The sequence below is a fragment of the Haliotis rubra genome, unplaced genomic scaffold, assembly GCF_003918875.1.
Source record: "Haliotis rubra isolate DU_JTF1 unplaced genomic scaffold, ASM391887v1 Scf1117, whole genome shotgun sequence".
NCBI classification, from domain to species: domain Eukaryota; kingdom Metazoa; phylum Mollusca; class Gastropoda; order Lepetellida; family Haliotidae; genus Haliotis; species Haliotis rubra.
In genome coordinates, this window is record NW_025765023.1 from 245,809 (window position 1) to 269,215 (window position 23,407).

The 23,407-nt window shown below is 39.9% G+C and overlaps 1 protein-coding gene across 1 annotated transcript in view; it reads right to left on the reverse strand.

Annotated features, from left to right (window-relative positions):
* The window catches only part of LOC124289262, a 79,520-nt gene extending 61,100 nt beyond the window's left edge, over positions 1–18,420 (reverse strand). Inside the window, exons 1-2 of the mRNA XM_046725873.1 lie at positions 17,744–18,420; positions 16,270–17,553 (exon numbers count right to left, since the gene is read on the reverse strand). Of these exons, the coding sequence (XP_046581829.1) occupies positions 16,270–17,529 (1,260 nt within the window). The 5' untranslated portion in view covers positions 17,530–17,553; positions 17,744–18,420. The remainder of the gene's footprint in view (positions 1–16,269; positions 17,554–17,743) is intronic.
* Positions 18,421–23,407: the final 4,987 nt, after the last annotated feature.

Below are 23,407 nucleotides of genomic sequence, written 5' to 3' on the forward strand. Positions count from 1 at the left end.
AACAGGACAAGGAGAAGATGTCGGCAATAAGTAAGTTAGTACAGAGTTCAGATTCCAAGAAGGAAACTTTCTCACTGATGTGAAGAAGTGGTCAAATAAAATTGACAGAGGTGGTCTCCAACAACCCTGTGGCTCTTTCTTTCTCATTGTTAGACCATTTGAGACAGAAGCTAGGAAGGTTCTACCAGTCGTTAAAACTGGCAAAATGGGAAACAAGTCCTTAAGAGAAGCCATCCTAAAAAATGTTTTGGTGAATAAGTATTGGAACTCCCTTGTCGGAGACACACACAACAGTTGTCAACTCTTGGAAGAGATCGTCCAAAGGTTCCTGAAAGTAAGATCACATGCAATGACGAGAAAACCAGAGAGAGAGGCGAGTAGAGCTTTGAAAGCTAAGACAGCACCAAGGAAGAAGACAAGATCTCTTCGGGGTTTCCCTTACTGCTTTGTTCTGTGACTTTCTGTTTAATGTGACTATCTGGCACTGTGGTCACAAAGTTTATCCAATATGATATGTATGTCATGTGTATCATCAAAACAAACCTACACGTTTTGATAACATTTTTAAAATGTTGTGACACAATGCCTTGTTTCCACTGGGAATTACGTCGGATTGACGTTACCCGTCACATCATAATTTTGCACCCGCCATCTTAGTTGAAGTTTATTCAGGACCCTACCAACTTGTCATTCAACTCATTGTGTAATAAAGGGAACTGGATAATCGATGTGACCTTGGTGGCGGTGAGTTAATTTCACAGTCACTATTTTTATGTTTTATGTACATTTTGATATTCACTCGATTAAAATACTGTGATACTCAAAAGTAGCTAGGGTTTCAGAAACATGATTCAGGGAATCGCGGTGACAGGGGTTTTCGACGAAGTAAGATAAAAACGTAATTTTATCTTTAATATCATTCAAGTTTGTATTTTACTAACCTTGAGTGATAAAGGATATATTCATCTATTTCACACAAAAAATATCAAGTGTTTCCTACAAAAATAGCGTTGATGATATTGTATGAGGTGAGGTGACGTGCATGAGTGTGTATGTGTATGTGCGGCTACTTATACTAGCCCAGACTTAAGCTGGTTTCATAGTGCTAGCCCGCTGAGATACCATGCCGCACTCAGACATATTATACTGACTCCGAGCCGACCAGTCCTTGTTGTACCCATTAATGCCGAGCGCCAGGGAGGGACCAACAAGTACCATATTTTAACATCTTTTGGTATGACGCGGTCGGGGATCGAACCCGCGACCTTCCGCTCTCCGGGCGGATGCTCTAACCACTACACCACGGAGGCGGTCGATGATATCGTATGGGCGATGGACGAAACTGTTGCCGATCTCAACATTTGGGAATTTTGTATGTATACTTTTTGCTCCGCGCTGCGAGGGAGTGTTGTGATCACGTGGCTTCCTATTTATAGGGTGCTTGTCACCAGCAGATGACTGATCTCACTGATTTTCGGTTATTTGATTTGCATCTGAAGTGGTATTAATGATCTCCAGCAAATAATATTGATGTTTGTTTGCTTTTTATATAACTTCACTTCCAGATTTCCATTGTCAATAAAACTTCTCACGACAGCGACTGGGCATCTGCCCTACCAGTGAAACTCTTTGTGCACTCCGATCAAGCACGGTACTCCCCCGATATAGCGCGAGCAATGTAATCATCAAAATCACCAGAATGTCGAATTTAGCTCTACATCATTGTTAAGGATGTCTAAGAGAGTTTGCACCTAATTAAGATTATGTTACATAAAAGGATAATTAGGCTATCAAGAGCGAGCAGTATGTGTTCAAGCAGAGTTCAGTAAGGCGGTTATTGCCGCTATTACGTTTGGTTTTCAATCATAAATGTATGCCACAAGCCAATGGCCCTTATTGTCATTAATTTTTTCCATGTTATTATTTTTTAACATTACAACTAATTTTCTTTTCTTTTTCTAAACTATGACAATTATACTCACTTCAGTCGTTGAGAAAGTGGCGTCGATTTTATACCACGAAAATGGGGAATCGAAAGAATTCAAATAGTTTCTGATTCACTTGACTGTGTGATAGATACTGTCATAGTCTATGTATGTTATTAAAAACTATTTCTTAAAAGAAATGACAGATACATTCTAGTTAATTTACACTGTCTAAGGGACCGGTCTTAACTTATGGCTGGGTGATGATGATTTTTAAGGGGGAGTCACCCGTTTTGTTCTGGGAAACTAGGGGGTAATCAATTTTGTACACATGTATGGGGAGAGAGGGAGAGAGAGAGAGGGAAAGAAGAGGAGGGAGGAAAGAGAGAGCAATTTTGAATTAAAATTATGCTTAGAAAGTATGGGAAGGGGAGGGGGTCATATATTTTGTACATGACATGCAGGGGGTCACCTAGTTTGTACATATATATATATATATATATATATATTATTATTATTATTTATTTATTTTTATTTATTTTTTTTTGGGGGGGGGAAGGCGCATCATTCACATTGTACATGCTTCTCCATAAAAATCATCATCACCCCCCAGCCATAAATTATGAACGGTCCCTAAACTAAATGTTGAATGACCATCTGCTGGATTGTCAGATTGTTGTTTGTCCACCATTGCCGCATGTTTTCAAGTGCTATACTGAAGCAGAGACGATATAATAAAGATTGTACAGTGTTTACAGTGTATTCTTTATATTTCCCCAGACAAATTAATTCATTGTCTTCGGATAGATGTATTTCCCTTCTAAACGAGAGCCAGAAATAAACGTGTGGCCAGCGCCCTATAACAGAAACCATATGAAAGTCACGAATTTTGTATAATTCGTATGTAATGAGGCAGAGTGTGGTATTTTATTTATTACCCACGTCTTACATGCATTAAATTGACAAAACAGCGTATTTTTGTTATAGTTATGGTTTCAAACCGAAAACGGTTTCATAAAGAGGTTGTGGAAGAATTTTGTTCTGTAGTCACTTTTGCAGACGTCACACTGTATTGATGTCACAACGCCATTCTCGTCTGTCCCCTTGGTAACCGACGTCACGACGCATGTCAGTTGTCATCGCCTCGTACAGCCTCCTACAGTAAACTTGACCTGTTTACACAAGAGTAGCAATGTTGTGGTGCATATATGAAACGAAACACAAGATTACTGATAGTCCATTAGCTTCCATTCAGTACTCTAAATGTACACTTAGGGTTTTCCAGTACTCAATATTGAACAAATAAGGAGTACGTACTCCTGATGTTGAAAAATTATCTGGAGCCCTGCCATACGTTGACCACGTGGGTAATAAATGTTGGTGTTAAATCTACACACGTCGACCCCTCAAAAACTTTAGGCAATTACACAGTATATTTCAGCTTTGGGCTGACTAGATCCTACTTATGCTTTATTGAAAATGGTTCAATTTATAACTTGTGATAATGTGGAACATTGTTATTTTTCATTGCAGCAAGGGCGAAAATGAGACAAGCATTCCAGGAGATACAAACACATGATGGAGTTTTGGAGGAATACATCAAATAATCCAGGAGCTGTGAATTACGTAAGTGCAGCTGTTGTTTATACCCTTGTCTATAAACATGTTGATATCTTTTGGGCTCTTTATTGCAAAATTAGATTTGTACCTGTACCCAGCCTCTGACCAGTAAGTGAGATTCTGTGCTTGCTACATCTTTGGTATTCAGCATGATTCTGGATTTTACCATATCAATCATTCCCATCACATTGTGTGTTCATGTCTACCAAACACATGTCTATACAAACGTGGTAGAAGACTTAATCTACTGGTTAGTGTCACTTGCTTGGAGTAAATATTACATTTCAAGTACCTGCTTAAGATTAATGAAAGTTTTCTATGTTTCAGAAATATGGATGACTGCAAAAGCAAAGACTCGAAAAGTGTACACGTTTTCTGAAAAATTAATAAAATTGTTGACTGCAAGTCTGCCATTCTCTGTTTTGCAGTCTGTTTGGGTTTCCTTGTAAAGTCTGACCATTTGTCACAGACAAATTATGTTAACTGTTAGTGTTTCACGTTTTGTTCTAGTGGTTTGTTTTATACAAAATACCACCCAATTGTTATCAGGGCTGTTCTATATGTTTGAAACGTTAAAACTATGATCAAAGGAAATGTTATTAAAACATTTCTGGAACCATACAAAGTCACATCTATAAAATGTTTTCAGAAAACCTTCATAGAATATGATCACTTAATGTTAGAGAAAACATTGCTAAAACCAGAGTTTTACACAGACTTTGAAACATGGGAGTCATGGTGACTCACAATGTCTATTTTTGGGAGTCATTTTCAATATTTGGGAGTCATGAAAATTTAATATTCCTTTGTGTTTATAAATCAAAAAGGAAGAGTTTGGCAAATATTTTATTGTTTTATTTTGTATTGTCATTTATATAACTATTTAGTAATATAAGTTGTATGCTTTTCTCGAGGGTAATACGGTCTGATGTACGTCTTTTTGTAGCAGTGTCACCCGAGCCAGTAGCAAGGATTACTGTCTCCTCTGAGTTCTTTGGAACAATCTGACAGCTCTGTTAAAGTCAAACTATCATCGAAAACTATCATTGTTTGCTTATCAAACTGATTTTATTGAACTGAATTCTGAGGGTCACCCATAAAACTTGCGTCAAGCTTGACTTGTATGATAATATTGTGAGAGTCCTTTACAAAATTGTTGCGACAAATACGCAGGAATCATGCGTCATGTAAAACGTTTCTGGAACTATACAAATTCACGTGAATAAAACATTTTTTGAAAACATTTGCTAACATTTTGCGAAAACATTTTGAAAACATTAAAGTCAAATGTTTCTGTAAATGTTTCTAAAACATTTCTGGAACCATAAAAAAATCACGTGAATAAAACATTTTTTTAAAACATTTCCAAAACATCTCAGGAAAACTTTTTAAAAACCTTATAGTTAAACGTTTTTGAAAATGTTTCTAAAACATTTCTGGAACTATGCAAAATCACGTGAAGAAAACATGGTTCTGGAACATTTCACGAAATGTTTTTGGGATGCTTTTAAAACATTTTTGTGTTAGCTGGGCGCGTTCATGATGCAGACTCTACAGATACTGAAGATTCACAGCCTAGGATGAGAGTGAACTATGCTAAAAGTCCAGTGTAGGAAATGGCAGCCAGAAGAAGTACGACAATGTATAATTTGTTAAATGGGCACAGTGCACTCACCTAGCCTAACAACTAGTCTCTGAAATGAACATATTTTACTGAAAAAAGTTCAAAGTAAAAGAAAATATAATATAATGAAAAGGAGCCCTGAGACTTTCTTCATTTTCTGAAGCTGAGGAAATCTAGACTTGCCACATTTTCCAGACATGCGTGGGCTTTCTTGGATATATTTGCTTCAGGGTCTGTACGACAGACTATGCACTCACCCTGCATGTTCACATATTGGACTCACCTATGTTTTGTACACCTGTCTCATGTGGGTGAGAAGGAATGCAGACTTGCCATGACGAACCAGAAGATTGATGTACAATATGCAAGTGTTAATACCATGTAAAGACGTTATAAACGTTAAAGGTCACATGCAACGTAAAACACAACTTTGCAGATTCTGATACCTTTCGGTATGGACTTACCGAAACAAATCGTCAAAAATGCAAATTCAACTTATAAAGTTGAAAAATAACGCGATGAAATAAACCGCGCAAAATCGGAGTTCAAACGTTTCACTAATTTTCCCCCGACTTTTCTGGGGAAAACGGGTTTCAACAGCTGGGCTGTGCTCATAGCACGTGCGCAGTGAAATAGGTTCGCGCAGCTTGGAAGCGGGTTGTCCGGTGAATACTCGGTGAAGGCTTTGGTGTGAGCTATTTTTCTAATGTTTTGTTTATATCTCACAGGCGCGAGCTTTTTATATGTTATGACAGTAAAGTAACTGTTTATATAATTTCACCACACATTCTTCTTACCGAGTCACTTTCTCAGTTCGATACTTAAAAGCAATGTCATTATTTAGCGTTGACAGAAATTTTAACTGTGATATAGATATGTCGTTGTCACAGACAAAACTCAATGTCTTGTTTTATTGACACCTGTGTGTCTGCCTGCCTGCCTGTCTGCTAATGACAATATTTAATACACAGCTGCTATCACTGACCACATGCAATTTGAACTTAACACCAATCAGGCTATACACCATAAACAAAATGCATTGATTTATGGCCCGGTTCGGTCTCTGTCACATTATGTAATTACACAGACAGGCAGGTGTGATAGTTGAACACTTGACATGTTATGATGTCTGTTGATTGCAAAATGTTATACACAAAAAATGAGCATGTACCGTATATGACCGTCTATAAGCCGATCCCATGGATAAGCCGACCCCCAAACTTGACCCTCAAAATCAGTGTCAAAATCATATCTCTCATGGATAGGCCGACCCCCTGCGATGGGTCGCGGCCAACAGAGACCAGAGTACCCGGTAAGTATGTTCCATCAACGACGAGACACCATTACGAGAATATTACATAATAAAGATTACCGGTGTTTGTTTACCTTTTTTTAACGATCACTGCTTGCATCAACAACGAGACGCCATTTGGAAAGTGGATATACAGCGTAAGTGTTGGTGAGAATATTACATAATAAAGATTACCGGTGTATTGTGGCAACATGTGTTTGTGTTCTTTTTTTATATCCCGAAGATCACTGCTTGCATCAACAACGAGACGCCATTTTGTGAAAAAGTACCATCGGTAAATAAAAACTGAAGTCAACTTTTGTATCAAAATATATTATTTAAGTGTCCATATTTCATCTATATATATATGACAATAAGAAAAATAGTCCACTAACAATAAACACTGACATTTCTGCAAGAGAGTTCTGAGATTTTCACAAGTCATCGGCCGTAAACCCATCAAATTCCGTGTCACTGTCGATCCACATTATTCAAAGAATTCACTGTCATATATATTGTGTCTACTCACGGATCGAAACGAAGTGTAGTTGACAGAAAATGCATAATATATTTTGCTTCTCTAAATATCATATTTATTGTAGCAACAAACTGGCTTGCTTATTTTACCCCATTCAACAATCACAAACTGATTACCGCTGCTTCGCTCCATGTCACGTGCTTACCACGTTCATGATGGTCCGTGATAACCTTAGTGTTGATTATATATTTTTACATAAAACTATTACACAATGCTAGATATATTTTTGGGTTAAATAATAGTATTCAATCAATAGAATTCATCCCGTTATATATTATTGTGCATGTTTGAACTTGTTAAGCGGAAAGCGTGTGCACAGCTGATTGCTATTTCCGCTTTGTGTAATGGGAGACAAATCACGCGACGGTAATCTTAATTAATTTATAGAGCAAAAACTGCAACTAAAATTACACAATGCTAGGATATATTTCTTTGGGTTAAATAACGGTATTATGTGTTATATTTTACTGATGACAAGCGTCAGAATTAGATCCCGCTATATTATTGTGCATGTTTGAACTTGTTAAGCCGGAAACGCGGTGCACAGCTGATTGCTATTTCCGGCTTTGTGTAATGGAGACAACACGCGACGGTAATCTTAATTAATTTATAGAGCAAAACTGTAACTAAAATTACACAATGCTAGGATATATTTCTTTGGGTTAAATAACGGTAATATGTGTTATATTTTACTGATGACTGCGCCAGAATTCGTCCCGCTATATTATTGTGCATGTTTGAACTTGTTGGCCGGAAACGATGTGCACAGCTGATTGCTATTTCCGGCTTTGTGTAACGAGACAAATACGCACGGTAATCTTAATCCCTGCAAATAAAACAATGCCCAGCAAAAACAACTTATAACTTAAATGGTAAATAATCTTGTCTAGTGATGTTTAATTGCAAATTTGACGTCTCTACTGACAAAGTCGTCTTCTGTTGTTTGTTCCCACGAAGTGATACGATGTTGTTTTCTTACCCCTGGAAAAAAGTTTGACGAAAGTGTAACTCATGGATAAGACGACCCCCTTCTACAGACTGCTTTTTTTGGTCCTCAAAATTCGGCTTATAGACGGTCATATACGGTATTTACAAAACCCAACATTTCTACATATACACACACAATAAGCCGTGAGGGCATACACAAATGAACCAGCCGTTACACTTGAGTGCACACCCACCCGCTCTGACTGGGTTCGGTATCCCGGCTGCTTCGTTTCTTGGGAAGTAAACCAAAGTACACAATATTGCACTTTTGATTTGCGATTGTACGCTTATAATTTTGTTTATATTTTTTCATAACCAGCAATGTATATTATATGTCACGAATAAGTGATAATTGTGTTTTAATTATGTTTGATTTTTTGGTTACATGTGACCTTTAACTTTTCAAGTGTTGGCAGGTTCATCACCTCAATTTAAGTATATTAATTTCACTTCGTGATGGGATTTCCCCTGCAGTGCAACGGACCAGCTTGTGCGCGACTGGGAGGCCAAATATAGCCAACCAATGAGGCGAGTGAAAATAGGTGACGTCACTCCATAGTATCATGGCGGCTTGGAGTCCCCAGAAGCGAACGAAATCGACTTTCGCTTCATTTTCCGTGGTGACAGTAATTAATGATAAGGAAACAAATACATCATATTAACGAGTAGGTACGATCATACGCTTGTTCTGTTATTTGTGTATATTTTTAAGCGCTTGTTTCTTATCTGAGTGAAAACCGTAACACCAGGATATTTGATCACAATAAGATTTAATTTAATCAATGTTAAAAGATATACCACTAACAGTAACTTATACAGTAAGATGTCGTATAAACGGAATATTCGGGAATGAAAATCAACGATCTACGGTAACAGTATGCATATAGAAAACTACCCAAACTATACTTACCTCCACAGGCCCCCACTGCGGGTCAGAAAATCGATAAACAAAGCCCTGGTTTACCAGGGTTTTACGGGACGCGGGATTCCTGCGTATTGGACTTAGAAATTTGATGAAGGACCCCCAAACGAAAATCCAGTGCGTCCTTATGGACGCAATATTTGAAAATTATTTTTAAAAAGATTTCTCAAATAATATGTATGGTCGTCTATTTCCCGACATCAGTGGCTTTCCGCTCGCTAACATGATGCAACAGCGGGAAATACCTCAGTTTTCGAAGCTTTGTATGAATAACATGTGAGGCGATTCGTTTGATGATGGGTATCGTTCGAGAGCTCTGAACATAAACAATATTATTGTACCTTTGCCAAGAGTATTTTCGCAGTTGTAAGAACCGATTTTATTGGATAAAGGTTGGTTTCTAATGACGCTTATTTCCCAGAGTTTGCTATAAGCATCGTGACTGGCCACAATTGTGCATGTGACCTAAGGCAGCCAATCATATTACAGCAATGGATACCGTGCTCGTAAACGAAAACTTATAGGTTCAGATGAAAGTATTGGGTAAAATCCCTCTATTCACGTGTTACGCAAACAATCACCATCTATACATATATTATGAAACTTAGTGGACATATCGAGCTCGGTTATGACCTGCCAAAAATGCTTCATGCATGTTTTAGCATTAAACATCGTGTCCGAGCATACTCGAGGCGAAGAAAGCTGAGATGTCACTTCAATTACATTTCACGATCGCTCAAAAAAGATGGAAATAGTAAGTTCTAATATACGTTTGACAACTTTTATGAGTACTGTTGTTGATTTTATTCATCAGTTTATTCAATTTGTATGATTTTTTTTCTCGAAACATCGTTACTCTGCTCTTTGACAACTTTGGTGTGGACCCGTTGCCGAAGCATGTGTCCGAGAATTGTTTCTTTTCAATAACATTGCGAAAAATAGTTTATAATTCTAATGCTGTCGATAATATGGTCATTTGAAATTTAATAAGTATTTTCAGACATTGTGAAATGTGATAGATTTGATAAAAGAATCATATGTTAGTTAGGTTCCTAGAAGAGCTATGTAAAACCCTGGTTTACTATCCAGCCCCCCTACTATATAACGTGTAAAGGTTCATCACAGAAATATGGTGACATGATCGAAAACCGGACAATTACGCACACGTCAATGAATATATCGTATTTTAAAGGTCTCACAAGTATCAAAAGCTCTTGTCCATATCTCCGATGTGTGTAGGGGGCATATACATGCGCTTTCCGTGGGGATGCATTTGATGGTTTTTATTAAATCGCCAAAGACTGAGTGTCTATACAAAACTAGGTCGTCAGCGCTTGACTTCACTACCTCCAGCGATCTGATTGGCTAACACATTACACTGAATGAACGGATTATTATGTGTTTCTATAAAAAAGGAATTTCGTTTTTAAAATTATTCTTACCAAGATAAAACATCAGACCGTGACATCTTGGGTGAAAGACGTTCGAGCTTACCTCGTCCGTTTGTCGTTTACTGAATGCTCCTCGTGTAACACTTGGCGGCAAACCATCCGCGAAACCTTTTGTGCTGAATCTCGTGGGCACTGCGTCCTTCTTCAGTCTAGCTTTTGGATTTTCATATCCCAATTGTGCAAGGCGAAATGGGTCTCTTTCGTATGCATCCGACTCGAAATGATCGGAACACAGTACTGCATTCTTGCTAGGATTCCAGTTTTTGTCCCCACGTTCACACTTATGGATCCAAACCTTTCTCCTGTCCAAATCTGTCCTTTCACTAGGAAAACGGAAGAAATGCTGGTTCTTTCCATTGTTCGATGATTTCGTGCATCCCCAGGCAACGCAATACACCATAGTACCATTAACTAAAACGACAGAAACAACAAGATTTGTACCACTGTAGCTCTTGGTCTTTGGCAAGATGGCAGACTCTAGGCACATCTGACGTCACGAACGGAAAGGTCACGTGAGTCCCAGCGAAATATGCATAATGGCCGAAGCTCAGTTAACATAAAACTGTTTTCGCGATTAAAACATAAATATTCATATTTTTGAAGTGAAAAAATTGGGTATGTGTTTCTGATGACTTTATCTTTCACCCAGCAAATTATTGCAATTCTCTCGTATTCTCCTTTAAAGTAGTCGATCACAAGGCAGAGATTCTCTTTAAAAGTTTGCCGGGTCACGTTGGCTTAGCTGTGCACTCAACCAGATGGTTTGTTGTTTTAACCTGTCTGACTATTGGGACGTCTGACAAATGGGAGGATACCCAGGTAACACAAACTTGTGACAAAGGCCGATGCTGCAGCTAAAGCAGCTCTTAACAAACCCTTATCTCCACTGCTGATCCCGTACAGTGATTTCAAACCCACTATCAAAAGTTATACTCGGGACCTCATACCAAACAGGTGGGACACCCAAGTAGGAAGAAATAAACTGTATGAATTGAAGCCAACAATTGGTTATACCTCCTTGGGTTGTCAGTCAAGACGTAATGAGGTAATTTTACGACGATGTCGTATTGGCCACATTCGCTTTACTCATGACTATCTGCTGAAAACGGATGGGCATGGACCTCCCATGTGTGTCTCTTGCCATGAGGTGTTCACCATCAAGCATATTCTGCTTGACAGTGTGGACTTTTCGACTACAAGGGATTCACATTATGATGCGACAAATCTGAAAGATCTGTTTTCCCGCGTGAGCGAGCATCTGATTGTTAACTCCTGAGGGAAGTTGATCCGTATCATAAATTGTAACTGTGTAATGTGAATAACAAATTGCGTGCTTTTGAATATTTAGTGCTATGACATTTTCTGTTTTTAAATGACAATGGAATGAATAGGCTATATATGTTTTTGAAACAAAACTCATTTTGATTTTGTACTTGAAATGTTTATTAATGCAGACTTGTTCTCGTCACTATATGGCTGGAAAAATGCCGATGTGACGTATAGCCCAACTCAACTCTTTAAAAGTATTTTTTAGAACTGGACATGGGGAAATTAACATACAAGGCAAACTGGCCAAGACGTTACCGTTCATCCAAGCGGAGTTTCGGACTTCTTAAATCCATTTACAGCTTTGCCACGAAGCCGGTGCAAGTTTGTCTGGATTTTCCAGACAGCCTCTCCTCATGTTGCCCAAACTAAGGTTTGGTGCCATGGCAACCCCATGTGTAAACAGTTTCACCCCCAACCATCAGTTATTCAGATAATTTGATGAAACACGGGTGCAGGGTAATATGCTATGTTATCAAGTGTATGCTTAGCTAATTGTTTGCATCTTTTTACTTTGATTTCATTTGCCCATGAAAGAGAATTCGCACTTACAGGAGTTGGTGTATTCTCGTCTTGTGGGTTTTCGGACATCCTTTGCTTTCTCCATTATCACACGACCGCCTCCGTGGTGTAGTGGTTAGAGCGTCCGCCCGGAGAGCGGAAGGTTCGATCCCCGGCCGCGTCATACCAAAAGACATTAAGATATGGTGCTTGTTGGTCCCTGCCTGGTGCTCGGCAGTAATGGATACACCAAGGACTGGTCGGCTCGGAGTCAGTATAATGTGTCTGAGTGGGGTATTCATGTTTAACTGAGGCATGGTATCACAGTGGGCTAGCGTTTTAAAACCAGCTTAAGTATGGGCTAGTGCAAGCAGCCACACATACACACGCATGTATGTCGTCATATGAGCGAAATATTCTCAAGCACGACGTTAAACCCTATTTCACCTCACCCTCTTAAGACAATCATCAGATAATGTGTCTGAGTAGGGTATTGATGCTTAACTGCGGCATGGCATCACGGTGAGCTAGCACTATATAACCAGTCCCCCTACTGGGCAAGTACAAGCAACCACACATACACGCGCATGCACGTCGTCATATGAGCGAAATAATCCTAAGTGCGACGGTAAACCCAGTTTCACCTCACCTCACCTCACCATTATCACACGAACAATCGTAAAACTTGTCACTAATTCATGAAAACTGAAACGCAAGAGGTCATCCGGGTATTTACAATGTCTGTGTGACGCAAACTGACCCATTTTGTACTTCCGAAAACATATAGTCCGATGATAATTGAAAACAAGAATTCACAAATTGTTTGACTATATCATGTGTCATCTATGCCTAATTATGTTATCATGAAAATCAAATACTTAATTCAAATACTGGCTTGAAACAAAATGCATTTATTCTTTGTTTTAAACAGGAAAATACGTATCGGCAGTTTAGAATCACAGGAAAAGCGTATACATGCAAAACATATCAAGGAACGTAAAAAGTGTTGTATGAAAATATTTATAAGAAAACCCCTTTAAAATGAGATGATGACTGTATTGTCCTGGTGTCTGGCTTGGGTGATTGTGTGCTATCACATGGTGACATGGGAAACTCAACCAATTGTAAACCGTAGTTGTGCCTTGGGTAAGAACGGTGTATTGCCAAAATATTTCTGACATCGGGTGAAATAACCGCTACCGACTTGGAGAAAGGTCAGGGAGACTCTAGTCTCTGAAATGAACAAAAAAAAGTTCATAGTAAAAAACAATATGAAAAGGAGCCCTGAGACATTCTTCATTTTCAGAGACCCTGAAGCTGTGGAAATCTAGACTTGTCACATTTTCTAGACTTGCGTGGGCTTTCTTGGATATATTTGCTTCAGGGTCTGTACGAGAGACTAGGAGACTCGAGGCTGGGGCGTCTCCTGCTCCAGTGTATTTACGACCAGATCGCTGCAAACGTGTCCAAGAATATGTGTTACCTGTCAGAGAAGTTCCTTTGGGGAATTATATAAACAAATAGCAATCTACTTAAGTGTTGAAAAGTTACTATGTGTTCATTTTCAGATGTATAAGCCATATTGATAGTATGTGTGTATTTCTGTAAGCTGTAAACACTTACCACTCCGGGGAAAATATTATGTTTCGTCGAGTTCTCATGTCGTTGCCTGTATAAATTTTCTAAAGAAAGCACATCTTCTTGTCTACGAAGTAATATTCATTTTGAAATCCTATCAACTGTATCCCCTGCTTCTTTGGTCATATGGTGGACTGATAAGACCGTCCTCACAGAGGAGACCGCCTCCGTGGTGTAGTGGTTAGAGCGTCCGCCCGGAGAGCGGAAGGTCGCGGGTTCGATCCCCGACCGCGTCATACCAAAAGACGTTAAAATATGGTACTTGTTGGTCCCTGCCTGGCGCTCGGCATTAATGGGTACAACAAAGACTGGTCGGCTCGGAGTCAGTATAATGTGTCTGAGTGGGGTATTCATGCTTCACTGCGGCATGGTATCTCAGTGTGCTAGCACTATAAAACCAGCTTAAGTCTGGGCTAGTACAAGCAGCCGCACATACACATACACACGCATGCACGTCGTCATATGAGCGAAATATTCTCAAGCACGACGTTAAACCTAATTTCACCTCACCTCACCTCAAAGAGGACCCGCGAAAGTCCGGGTTAGAATGAACCTTCAGTAACCCATGCTTGTCGTAAGAGGCGACTAACGGGATCGGGTGGTCACGACGCTCGCTGACTTGGTTGACACGTCATCGGTTCCCAATTACGCAGATCGATGCTCATGCTGCTGATCACTGGATTGTCTGGTCCAGACTCGATTATTTAGACTGCCGCCATATAGCTGGAATATTGCTGAGGGTGTGGCATAAAACTCACTCACTCACTCACACTTGAAAGAGTACTGCATCATTATGCCAACTTTTCAGCAGGTGTCAGGGATATCATTATGTGTGAAAATGAGATCAGACAGTGTTGAGAATGACGTCAGATTAAGCTAACTTACGTCTTCTCAACAAGAATCTGTCATTAGAAACCTAGCCTGTTATATCTTCCATGCCTCAAATCTCAGAATTAGAGCACTCCCATAAGTACTTTTGTAAAGTTATGTAAGACTGTATATGGACATAGAAATAGAAAAAGATTTTTCTTCTCTATTTTTATGATATGGACCATGTTGTACATAGAGCTGATGGCCCACACGATTGTACTGAAATAAAGAATAGAGATGAATTGCATGCTCTGGTCAGAATGGGTTGGCTGCATCATGCAACCTCAACCAGTATCAGGGTTATATTTGAAACAGGCGGTGGGGTAGCCTAGTGGTTACAGTGTTCGCTCGTCACACAGAAGACATGGGTTTGATTCCCCACATGGGTACAATGTGTGAAGCCCCTTTCTGGTGTACCCTGCCGTGATGTTGCTGGAATATTGCTATAAGCGGCATTAAACTATACTCACTCACCTATATTTGAAACAGTGATCTCTGAATACTATCATCACTCAGGGATAGGGTGAGTTGGGTTTCACGCCACTTTTTGCAATATTCCAGCAATATCAGGGGGTGGGAAGACACCACAAATGGGCTTCACACATTGTGCCCATGTGGGGAATTGAACCTGGGTCTTCGGTGTGATGAGCAAACACTTTAACCACTAGGCTACGCGCCCTACCCCAACCCACTCAGGGATAGAACTTGCAACACTTGGCTATTGGATAATTTACTTGGCCACCTGTACCATTTATTTAGCACTGTTATCAGCAATACTCCAGCAATACTCCAGCAATATAGTGAGCCTGAAAATAATCCTCTCTGAATCAGACAAGTCTGTGACTACATGCATGAACATGAACCTGCATCATTAGCCATTCCGCTAGCCAAGTCAATCTTTGTTAACACCGATGATACCTTTACAGGGGCGGAAATAACCCATTGCCCGATGTCTGAGTCCAGTGTTTTTTTCTGTCGGGCAAGCAAATTTGTATATCACACTGTACCGGTGTCCAGTTGAATTTCCAATGTTAATTATGTTGTTTATTTAAAAAATCAGCAAGAAAACGGTTGGTATAGTGGAAAAATTATCAGGGCAAGTGACTTTACATGTGCCACTGTTCCGGAGTACACTAGCAATTTTAAAGTTATTTCCACCCCTGCCTTTAAGGTATCTACAAGCATCATACAGCTGGAATAACCCTGGGATTACCTTTACACAAACAAACCCATAGTTTACAGAGAACAACTTATACTCCAAACTCTCCACTGGGAACGTGTACAATTCAGGATAGAAAAAGAAAGAAAATTTGAGAAATGGTATATTTATTTGGATGATCAACTGAACCATCAACATGAATGATTTCCACTGATATCCCAAGCTGGGTTCTGTGTGACCAATGTCCCTAGACAAGTTCTGGTTGTAATATTTATAGACTATTTATAACATTTACAGCACAGACTACCTGCATCTTGTTTGTTCACATCCCAAGTTTTGTGTTAGAATTTGTGAGTTACTGTTATTAATTCAGTTGTCCAGTTGCATCACACAAACATACACAACACAATGCTAAACCTTGTCACCACGGTGACATTTCATATGTGTCTGGAGATGGCCTTTCTGTGAAAAGGCTCTCTCGCATTCACTACACTGGTAAGGCCTGGCCCCACTGTGACACGTCATGTGCCGCTTCAGGTGACCTGACGTTATAAATGACTTCCCACACTTGGAACATGAATAAGGCCTCACTCCACTGTGACCTCTCGTGTGAGTCCGCAGTTGACTGGTTGTTGCAAATGCCTTCCCACACTCAAGACACCGATGAGGCCGCACTCCTGTGTGACACATCATGTGTGCATTCATGTTACTTGATGTTGAAAAAGCCTTCCCACACTCACTGCACTGGTAAGGTTTGGCGCCACTGTGAGACCGCAGGTGTGCTTGAAGGTGGTTTGACTGAGTAAATGTTTTTCCACATTCTGTGCACTGGTAGGGTTTAAATCCTGTGTGGCTCCTCACGTGTGTCTGCAGGTCACTAGATCGTTTGAATGCTTTCTCACAAACGGTACACTGGTGGGGCTTGAGTATTTTGTGAGAACATCTCATGTGAGTCATTAAATAATTCGATGTACTAAATGTGCTCATACACTCACTGCACTGATAAGGCTGGTCACCTGAGTGGCATTTCATATGGGTCTGCAAGTGGCTTGATGTTGTAAAAGCCTTATCACACTCCGTACATGGGTAAGGCTTCACCCCACTGTGATATCTCATGTGTGTCTGCAGGTAGTTCGATGTAGTAAATGCCTTCCCACACTCACTGCACTTAAATGGTTTAATTCCACTGTGAGCCATCATGTGTCTCTTCAGGTCACTTGAGTTTGTAAATGATTTTCCGCACTCCCCACAATTAAAAGGCCTGTTCCCACTGTGGAGCCTAATGTGCCTCTGCAAGCTGTTTGATGTCACATATGTTTTTCCACACTCACCACATTTATATGGTTTTCCGCCACTGTGTTGTTCCATGTGGGTCTGCAGGTCTCCAGATTCTGTAAATGCCTTCCCACACTCACCACACTGATAGGGCTTGGCACCACTCTGACGCCTCATGTGTGCCTGTAGGTCGCCAAGTTCTGTAAATGTTATCCCACAATCGACACATGGGAACAGTTTGACTACACTATAACAAACATTGTGATCACCGGTACTTGCAGCTGTCTGGCTTTCAGCATCTTCAGTGCTTAGATCTTCTTTAACTAGGACATCGTTTTCTTGCTTTTCGCTCTGTATGTTCATAATGGATACTGATTCAAAAATTTCTTGACAGTAAACCATAGAGTTATTTGTCTGTCAGTTTTTCTGAAAAAAAGATATGAAGAAAATATGATTAAGTGAAGGCTGTTTATCACCAGCAGTCTGCAATTCTAACCTTGGGACCAAAGCGAGGGTAACATTTTGTTTCGTCAATGCCAGAGAATAACTAGTCACAGAAACAAAATTCATTGAGCATAAAAGGAAAATTAGTGGTGAAAATGGAGACATAATGTACCAGTCAGCAATGTTCCAGTTTCCAGTCAGTCTGAACCAATGGAATTGGGGTCAGAGCATCCAATGGTTGATGACATGAACAGCAAGGTACAGTGGCACACATTTGTCTTGGGGACACATTGCAACCTCATGATCCCTTTCTACAGCTACAGCAGGAAAGATGGCTAATTGTTTGTGTAACAGAAGAAAAGAGGAAGTCATATTTTCAGACTAATAATATAGGACACAGATTGAATCATGACTTTCATGCAACTCCTGTTCAAAAGATGTATAATCTGGGTTACAACATTCAAAGCCTTAGTACAGCTTTCAAAAACATATAAGATGGCTATGAAAATGAAATACTGAAATGACACATAAAAAAAATATAGCCTATATCGTGGATAACGTTCACATTTTGTGCCGTTTTCGTCATACAAATTTGGTGCAGTTTTGATACGATGCCGTTTTACTAAATCTAACTAACGTATGAGAGAAACAAATGTTATCAACAAAATACCAGAATATCAGCCTGTAAATATCAAAACATCAGCCTAGACGGTCGTGATACATCAGAAACTTATAGATATATTTTAAAAAATTGCTGACATTCCGAGAACATCACGAACGTAATACCTTACAGCGATGGGACAAGGGCAGAGTTCGGAGCTCGGATCTACTCCACAACTCCTTACAAATGTTACATTTAAACAAGTCTTACCATGTGTATGACATGGTGTGGTCCTCAGAGTGTGCTAAGCAGCGATTATTCACTCGTTACATTGCTAACTAGTGCTGAAACTGTCAATAAGGATCTAAATCAACCCATAACAATATTCCGATCCTGCTCAACCGGAAGCAATACTAATCGATAAACGGACAAAGCAGAGAAGCCTCTGGAACATAGACGGAACTTGACGAACACTAACATATTACATATATTTGTTTATATCGTTAAAAAATACGAACGTCCAATGCACGAAACCTGTAGAGTAATAAACTCGCTCAGAAATATACACTGTGAACATATATCAAAACGAGCGTATGCGAAAACGGCATCTCTAAAAAACGGCATCGTTTTCATCTGGAAACGCATCACTGTCTATGCACGTAATATTTGATAATTTACTGATACATGTGGTGATCAAAAACAAATACAGCACATTTTATAAGTATTACTTTACACGTGTCAGAGTTACTTATATCATTACTCTCGTTGTCACAGCATCATAACAACATGTTTTTGACTCCCGGTTTCTGAATGAATGAATGGATGCCCCAAAATTGGAATGTGAAGAAAATATACATTTAAATCCATTGGGTTTTTATCCAGTGAACCAGAACTATGTTTGATGTGTTGAATAGCAAACTCATGTATCACTATCAATCGAAATAAAGTATTTCAAACTATAATCGAACTCACTCATACACTCATCAATCTTGCCTGTGTTACCGTGCATCACTTCAACTATTTTCTTTTCGTGGTTGTGTGCAGGTCATTCTGCCATGCAGCTCACTGAGTGCTTACCCATGAAGATCTTGATCCCAACTGATTTTCAGCAAGTGTTGTTGTAAGAGGTGACAAATACGACTAATGGTCAGACTCACTGACTTGATCATCATGACTGATACATGTTACCATTATCCAATCGTGACGACAGTGATGTGGTAATTATGAAGCTTTTGTAAGTTATAGTATTGTAGGAAGTATTTGCTCACATGTAGGGTTGATTTGACTGTGCATATTATTTGACTTTGTTAGATTTTGCACGCAAGTGACTTTGGTTAAGAACTTGAGAACTTGTTTCGTTAAAGTCTGTGCAATTGAACATTTGTGTCCGTGATACATATTTGTCGCGTTTTGGGGGTTTCTTTCCATGATTTTTGGGTTATTTAGCATATTAAACAGTGTGTAAATGTTTCTTGCTGTTTTCATTCTTAATTTTCCCCTCCCTTAATTATTGTTCTCGGACAAGTGTTAGTCACTTCCTGAAACAGCCTGTGTTCTTGTTAATTTATTGTATGGGTCGAGGGAAGTCCCAACGTTTAGAACCACGTATTTACGTCGGTCCCACGGCCGCAGCGTTACATTAGCACGTTAATGACTTACTAGTAACTGTCTAGACCGGACCGAATGATTTCGCATTACTGAATGTGGCAATAAACTACAAACAAAAACAAGCCCTCATTTTCCGATATAAAATGTGAATTAAAGGCATTATTCATTTTAACAAAGAATAATGATGACACACCGAATGAATGACTGAGTTGACAGAACACCAGTCTTATTTGACTGAACATTTCCATTTGTCTGGTGTATTCAGTTTTCTGGAAGAATATGACTGACTTCTGGAACAGTAACTTCAATAAATGAAAGAATCTTAGAAACATCTCATATCAAACGTTCAGTTTCAAGAGTTAATTGTTTCAATTGTCTACATTCACCAATATGTTTGCTCTCTGTAGGAGGGGGCGTTACTTCCACTAATACGTTGTTTAACCAATACCTGAATACTATCATATTTTTCACTCTCAGCCTAACTGATCACTCCAAAATTACTAATGCTACTTCATACAAAATGAATGCCCAATGAATATTTTATGTACACCATTATTCGTTCTTGTATCTGTGTACCAAAAAATATTGTGCCCCATGTACTACATTGCAGAGTCCCAAATACACTCTAAATAGATCTATGAATCCTGCATAACGAAGTTAGTGGGCAGCTTCTGTCTGGTGGGGATTAAATAACCCATTCCCTCATGTTCTCAGGCGGCTTTCTTCAGGTTACCTTCCAGGATCACGGAATAAATCCATACACATGTATACTCAAAGGCAAACATTTGTGTGATCAACACATTTGTATATATAAATGAGAAAGTTTTCATAAAGCAATTTAATATTCTTTATAATACACTTAATCCATAACCCAAACAGGGCCATGTCGGTAGTTTTTGTTTTGCATGCGTTTTTTGTGCTTTAAAGAAGTTCGTGGAAAAAGGCCTAACATGTGCTCTTTAAAAAGCATGACTCTAAACCTCAATTCATTGTCACCCAAATCATTGTTAAGACGGCGACGGGTTACGAAAAACACAAATTTAGAAGAATCTGCTTGCATTTCTTTATGCCACGGCTAACTGAAAATGAACGATGGTGAGCTATTGGAATACTTGAAACCAAACCGCTCCAGTGCAGCGGTGCACAGCAGTGTAACATGCACAGGAGGTGAGGTGAGGTGAGGTGAGGTGAGGTGAGGTGAGGTGAGGTGAAATTGGGTTTATCATCCAAAACTGTGTTCCACAGGAGATATCGCTTGTGTAAGATCATATGATATCTCCTAGGAGATATCGTTTTGACAGTAGATTTTGTACAATGCCCTGACAATGCTATGATGTCATCAACTTGATGATGTCACAATGCTATGACATCGCTGCACTGCAAGTCTAATGGTAGTACAGTGTTGAGAGATGTACATTTTTCATTGAAAACTAATGAAGAATGATTTTTGATGATAAATAGAATCTCACCCTCGTGTCTACTGATATCAATTATATCAACACTCGTTGATAAAGGTAAAAATATCCTCGGCAAGCCTCGGATATTTGTAACTTTATCAACTCGTGTTGATATAATTGATATCAGTAGACACGAGGGTGATTCTCTATTTAACGTCGCTTGAGAATATTTGGCTCATATGACGACGTGCATGCGTGTGTATGTGTATGTGTGGATGCTTGTACTAGCCCCGACTTAAGCTGTTTTTTTTTTTATAGTGCTAGCCCACTGAGATACCATGCCGCAGTGAAGCATGAATACCCCACTCAGACACATTTATACTGACTCCGAGCCGACCAGTCCTTGTTGTACCCATTAATGCCAAGCGCCGGACAGGGACCAACAAGTACCATATGTTAACGTCTTATGGTATGACGCAGTCGGGGATCGAATCTGCGACCTTCCGTTCTCCGGGTGGAAGCTCTAACCACTACACCACGGAGGCGGTTACATGTACAGGAACACAATATGCCGCTTTAGGGACCGTTCATAATTTATGGCTAAACATTATGGGGGAAAGAGGAGATGATGATTTTATGGAGAAGCATGTACAATGTGACTGCCCCCTAAAATTTATGTACAAAGTAAGTCACCCCTCTGCATGTCATGTACAAAATCAATGACCCCCTCCCCATTCCCATGTTTTGTAAGCCTAATTTTCAAATGTTTTTATGTACGAAATTGATGACACCCCCTAGTACACGTGTACAAAATTGATGAACCCCCTACCTCCCCAGAACAAAATGGGTGACACCCCCTACCCCACGAGCCATAAATTATGAACGGTCCCTTAGGAGACCACCTGTAACTATGCCACGCAACGGTCGTTGGATTCGAACCACCCATATGCGCCAAACATTCCAACCAGCCACACTGACAGCCCGAACAGTTCCTGGTGTCAAAGGGATATTGCCAAGAACCATACACCGATATCTGGCTGCACACGGATACGTGCTAGTCGTGCTGCCAGACAACAATTTTAATATATTACGTCACCAACGTCTACAACTGCAGTGGTGCAGACAACATCTGTTGTGGAGATCACTTGAGTGGGGCGTTCTCTTCACTGACCAGATTCCTCTTGCACAACGCCGATGGCCGGACCCGGGTTTACCAGCGACGTGGTGAGCGATGTGTAGGAACTGTGTCCTTGAGGCCTTGAGGCGACCGTTTTGGCGACGTTGGAGTGATGGTTTGGGGTGGGATAACGAGTGCTGGACGTACGTACGCCTTTGCTTGTCATCAATGGAAATTCAACGGGTCTCAGGTACAGAGACGAAATTGTTAATCCAGTCGTCATACCGTTCCTCCAGCAGAATCGTTCGGGAATGATCTTCCAGCAGGACAACGCGAGACCCCATGTCGTCAGGGTGGTTCAGCAGGTCTTGGCGCTGCACAGTGTTAACGTACTTCCCTGGCCCGCTAAATTCCCATATCTGTCCCCTATCGAACACGTCTGGGACGAAATGGAGAGGAGATTGACACGTTGGCCAACAATTCCCCAGTCCCACTTCAAGAACTCCGCCTGGTGCTTCTATAGATATGGAATGCCATTCCACAAGACTTCCTGTGACGTTTGATTGGCTCTATGAGGTGCAGGTGTCAAACATGTATCAATGCTCATAGTGGACATACACGTTATTGACTGTCTGAATTTCATTTTGACCGTTCTCTCACTGTGACCTCTTTCGCATGTGTCCGCCAGATAAGTCCCATTGGCAATCCTATATTAAAAAAGTTTCATCATAAAAATATCAGTTGTTAATTCACAAATCAAACTTCAAGTTAATCACAATAATTTTTGCCTTGTGTATATAATGCAAGCCAATATTTACCAGTGATCTTCAATATATCTGGAGTTAAGCATTTTGCAAAGCAATGAGAAGACTATAGATTTGTCTCTTGAAGTGTAATGTGAGTATGGATTACTGTCACTTTTATAAAGCAATATTCCTGCACTATCAAGTGTGTGTTGTACCCATGTCACGTGAATCGACACTGGGTCCTCGGTGTTACGAGGCTACCCCACCACATCTTCTGGTACCCTGTCCACAAGGGACATTACTCACGTCAATCAGGTGCAGTTGGGTAGCCTCATGGTTAATGTGTTCACTCACTTCAACTTCTTTA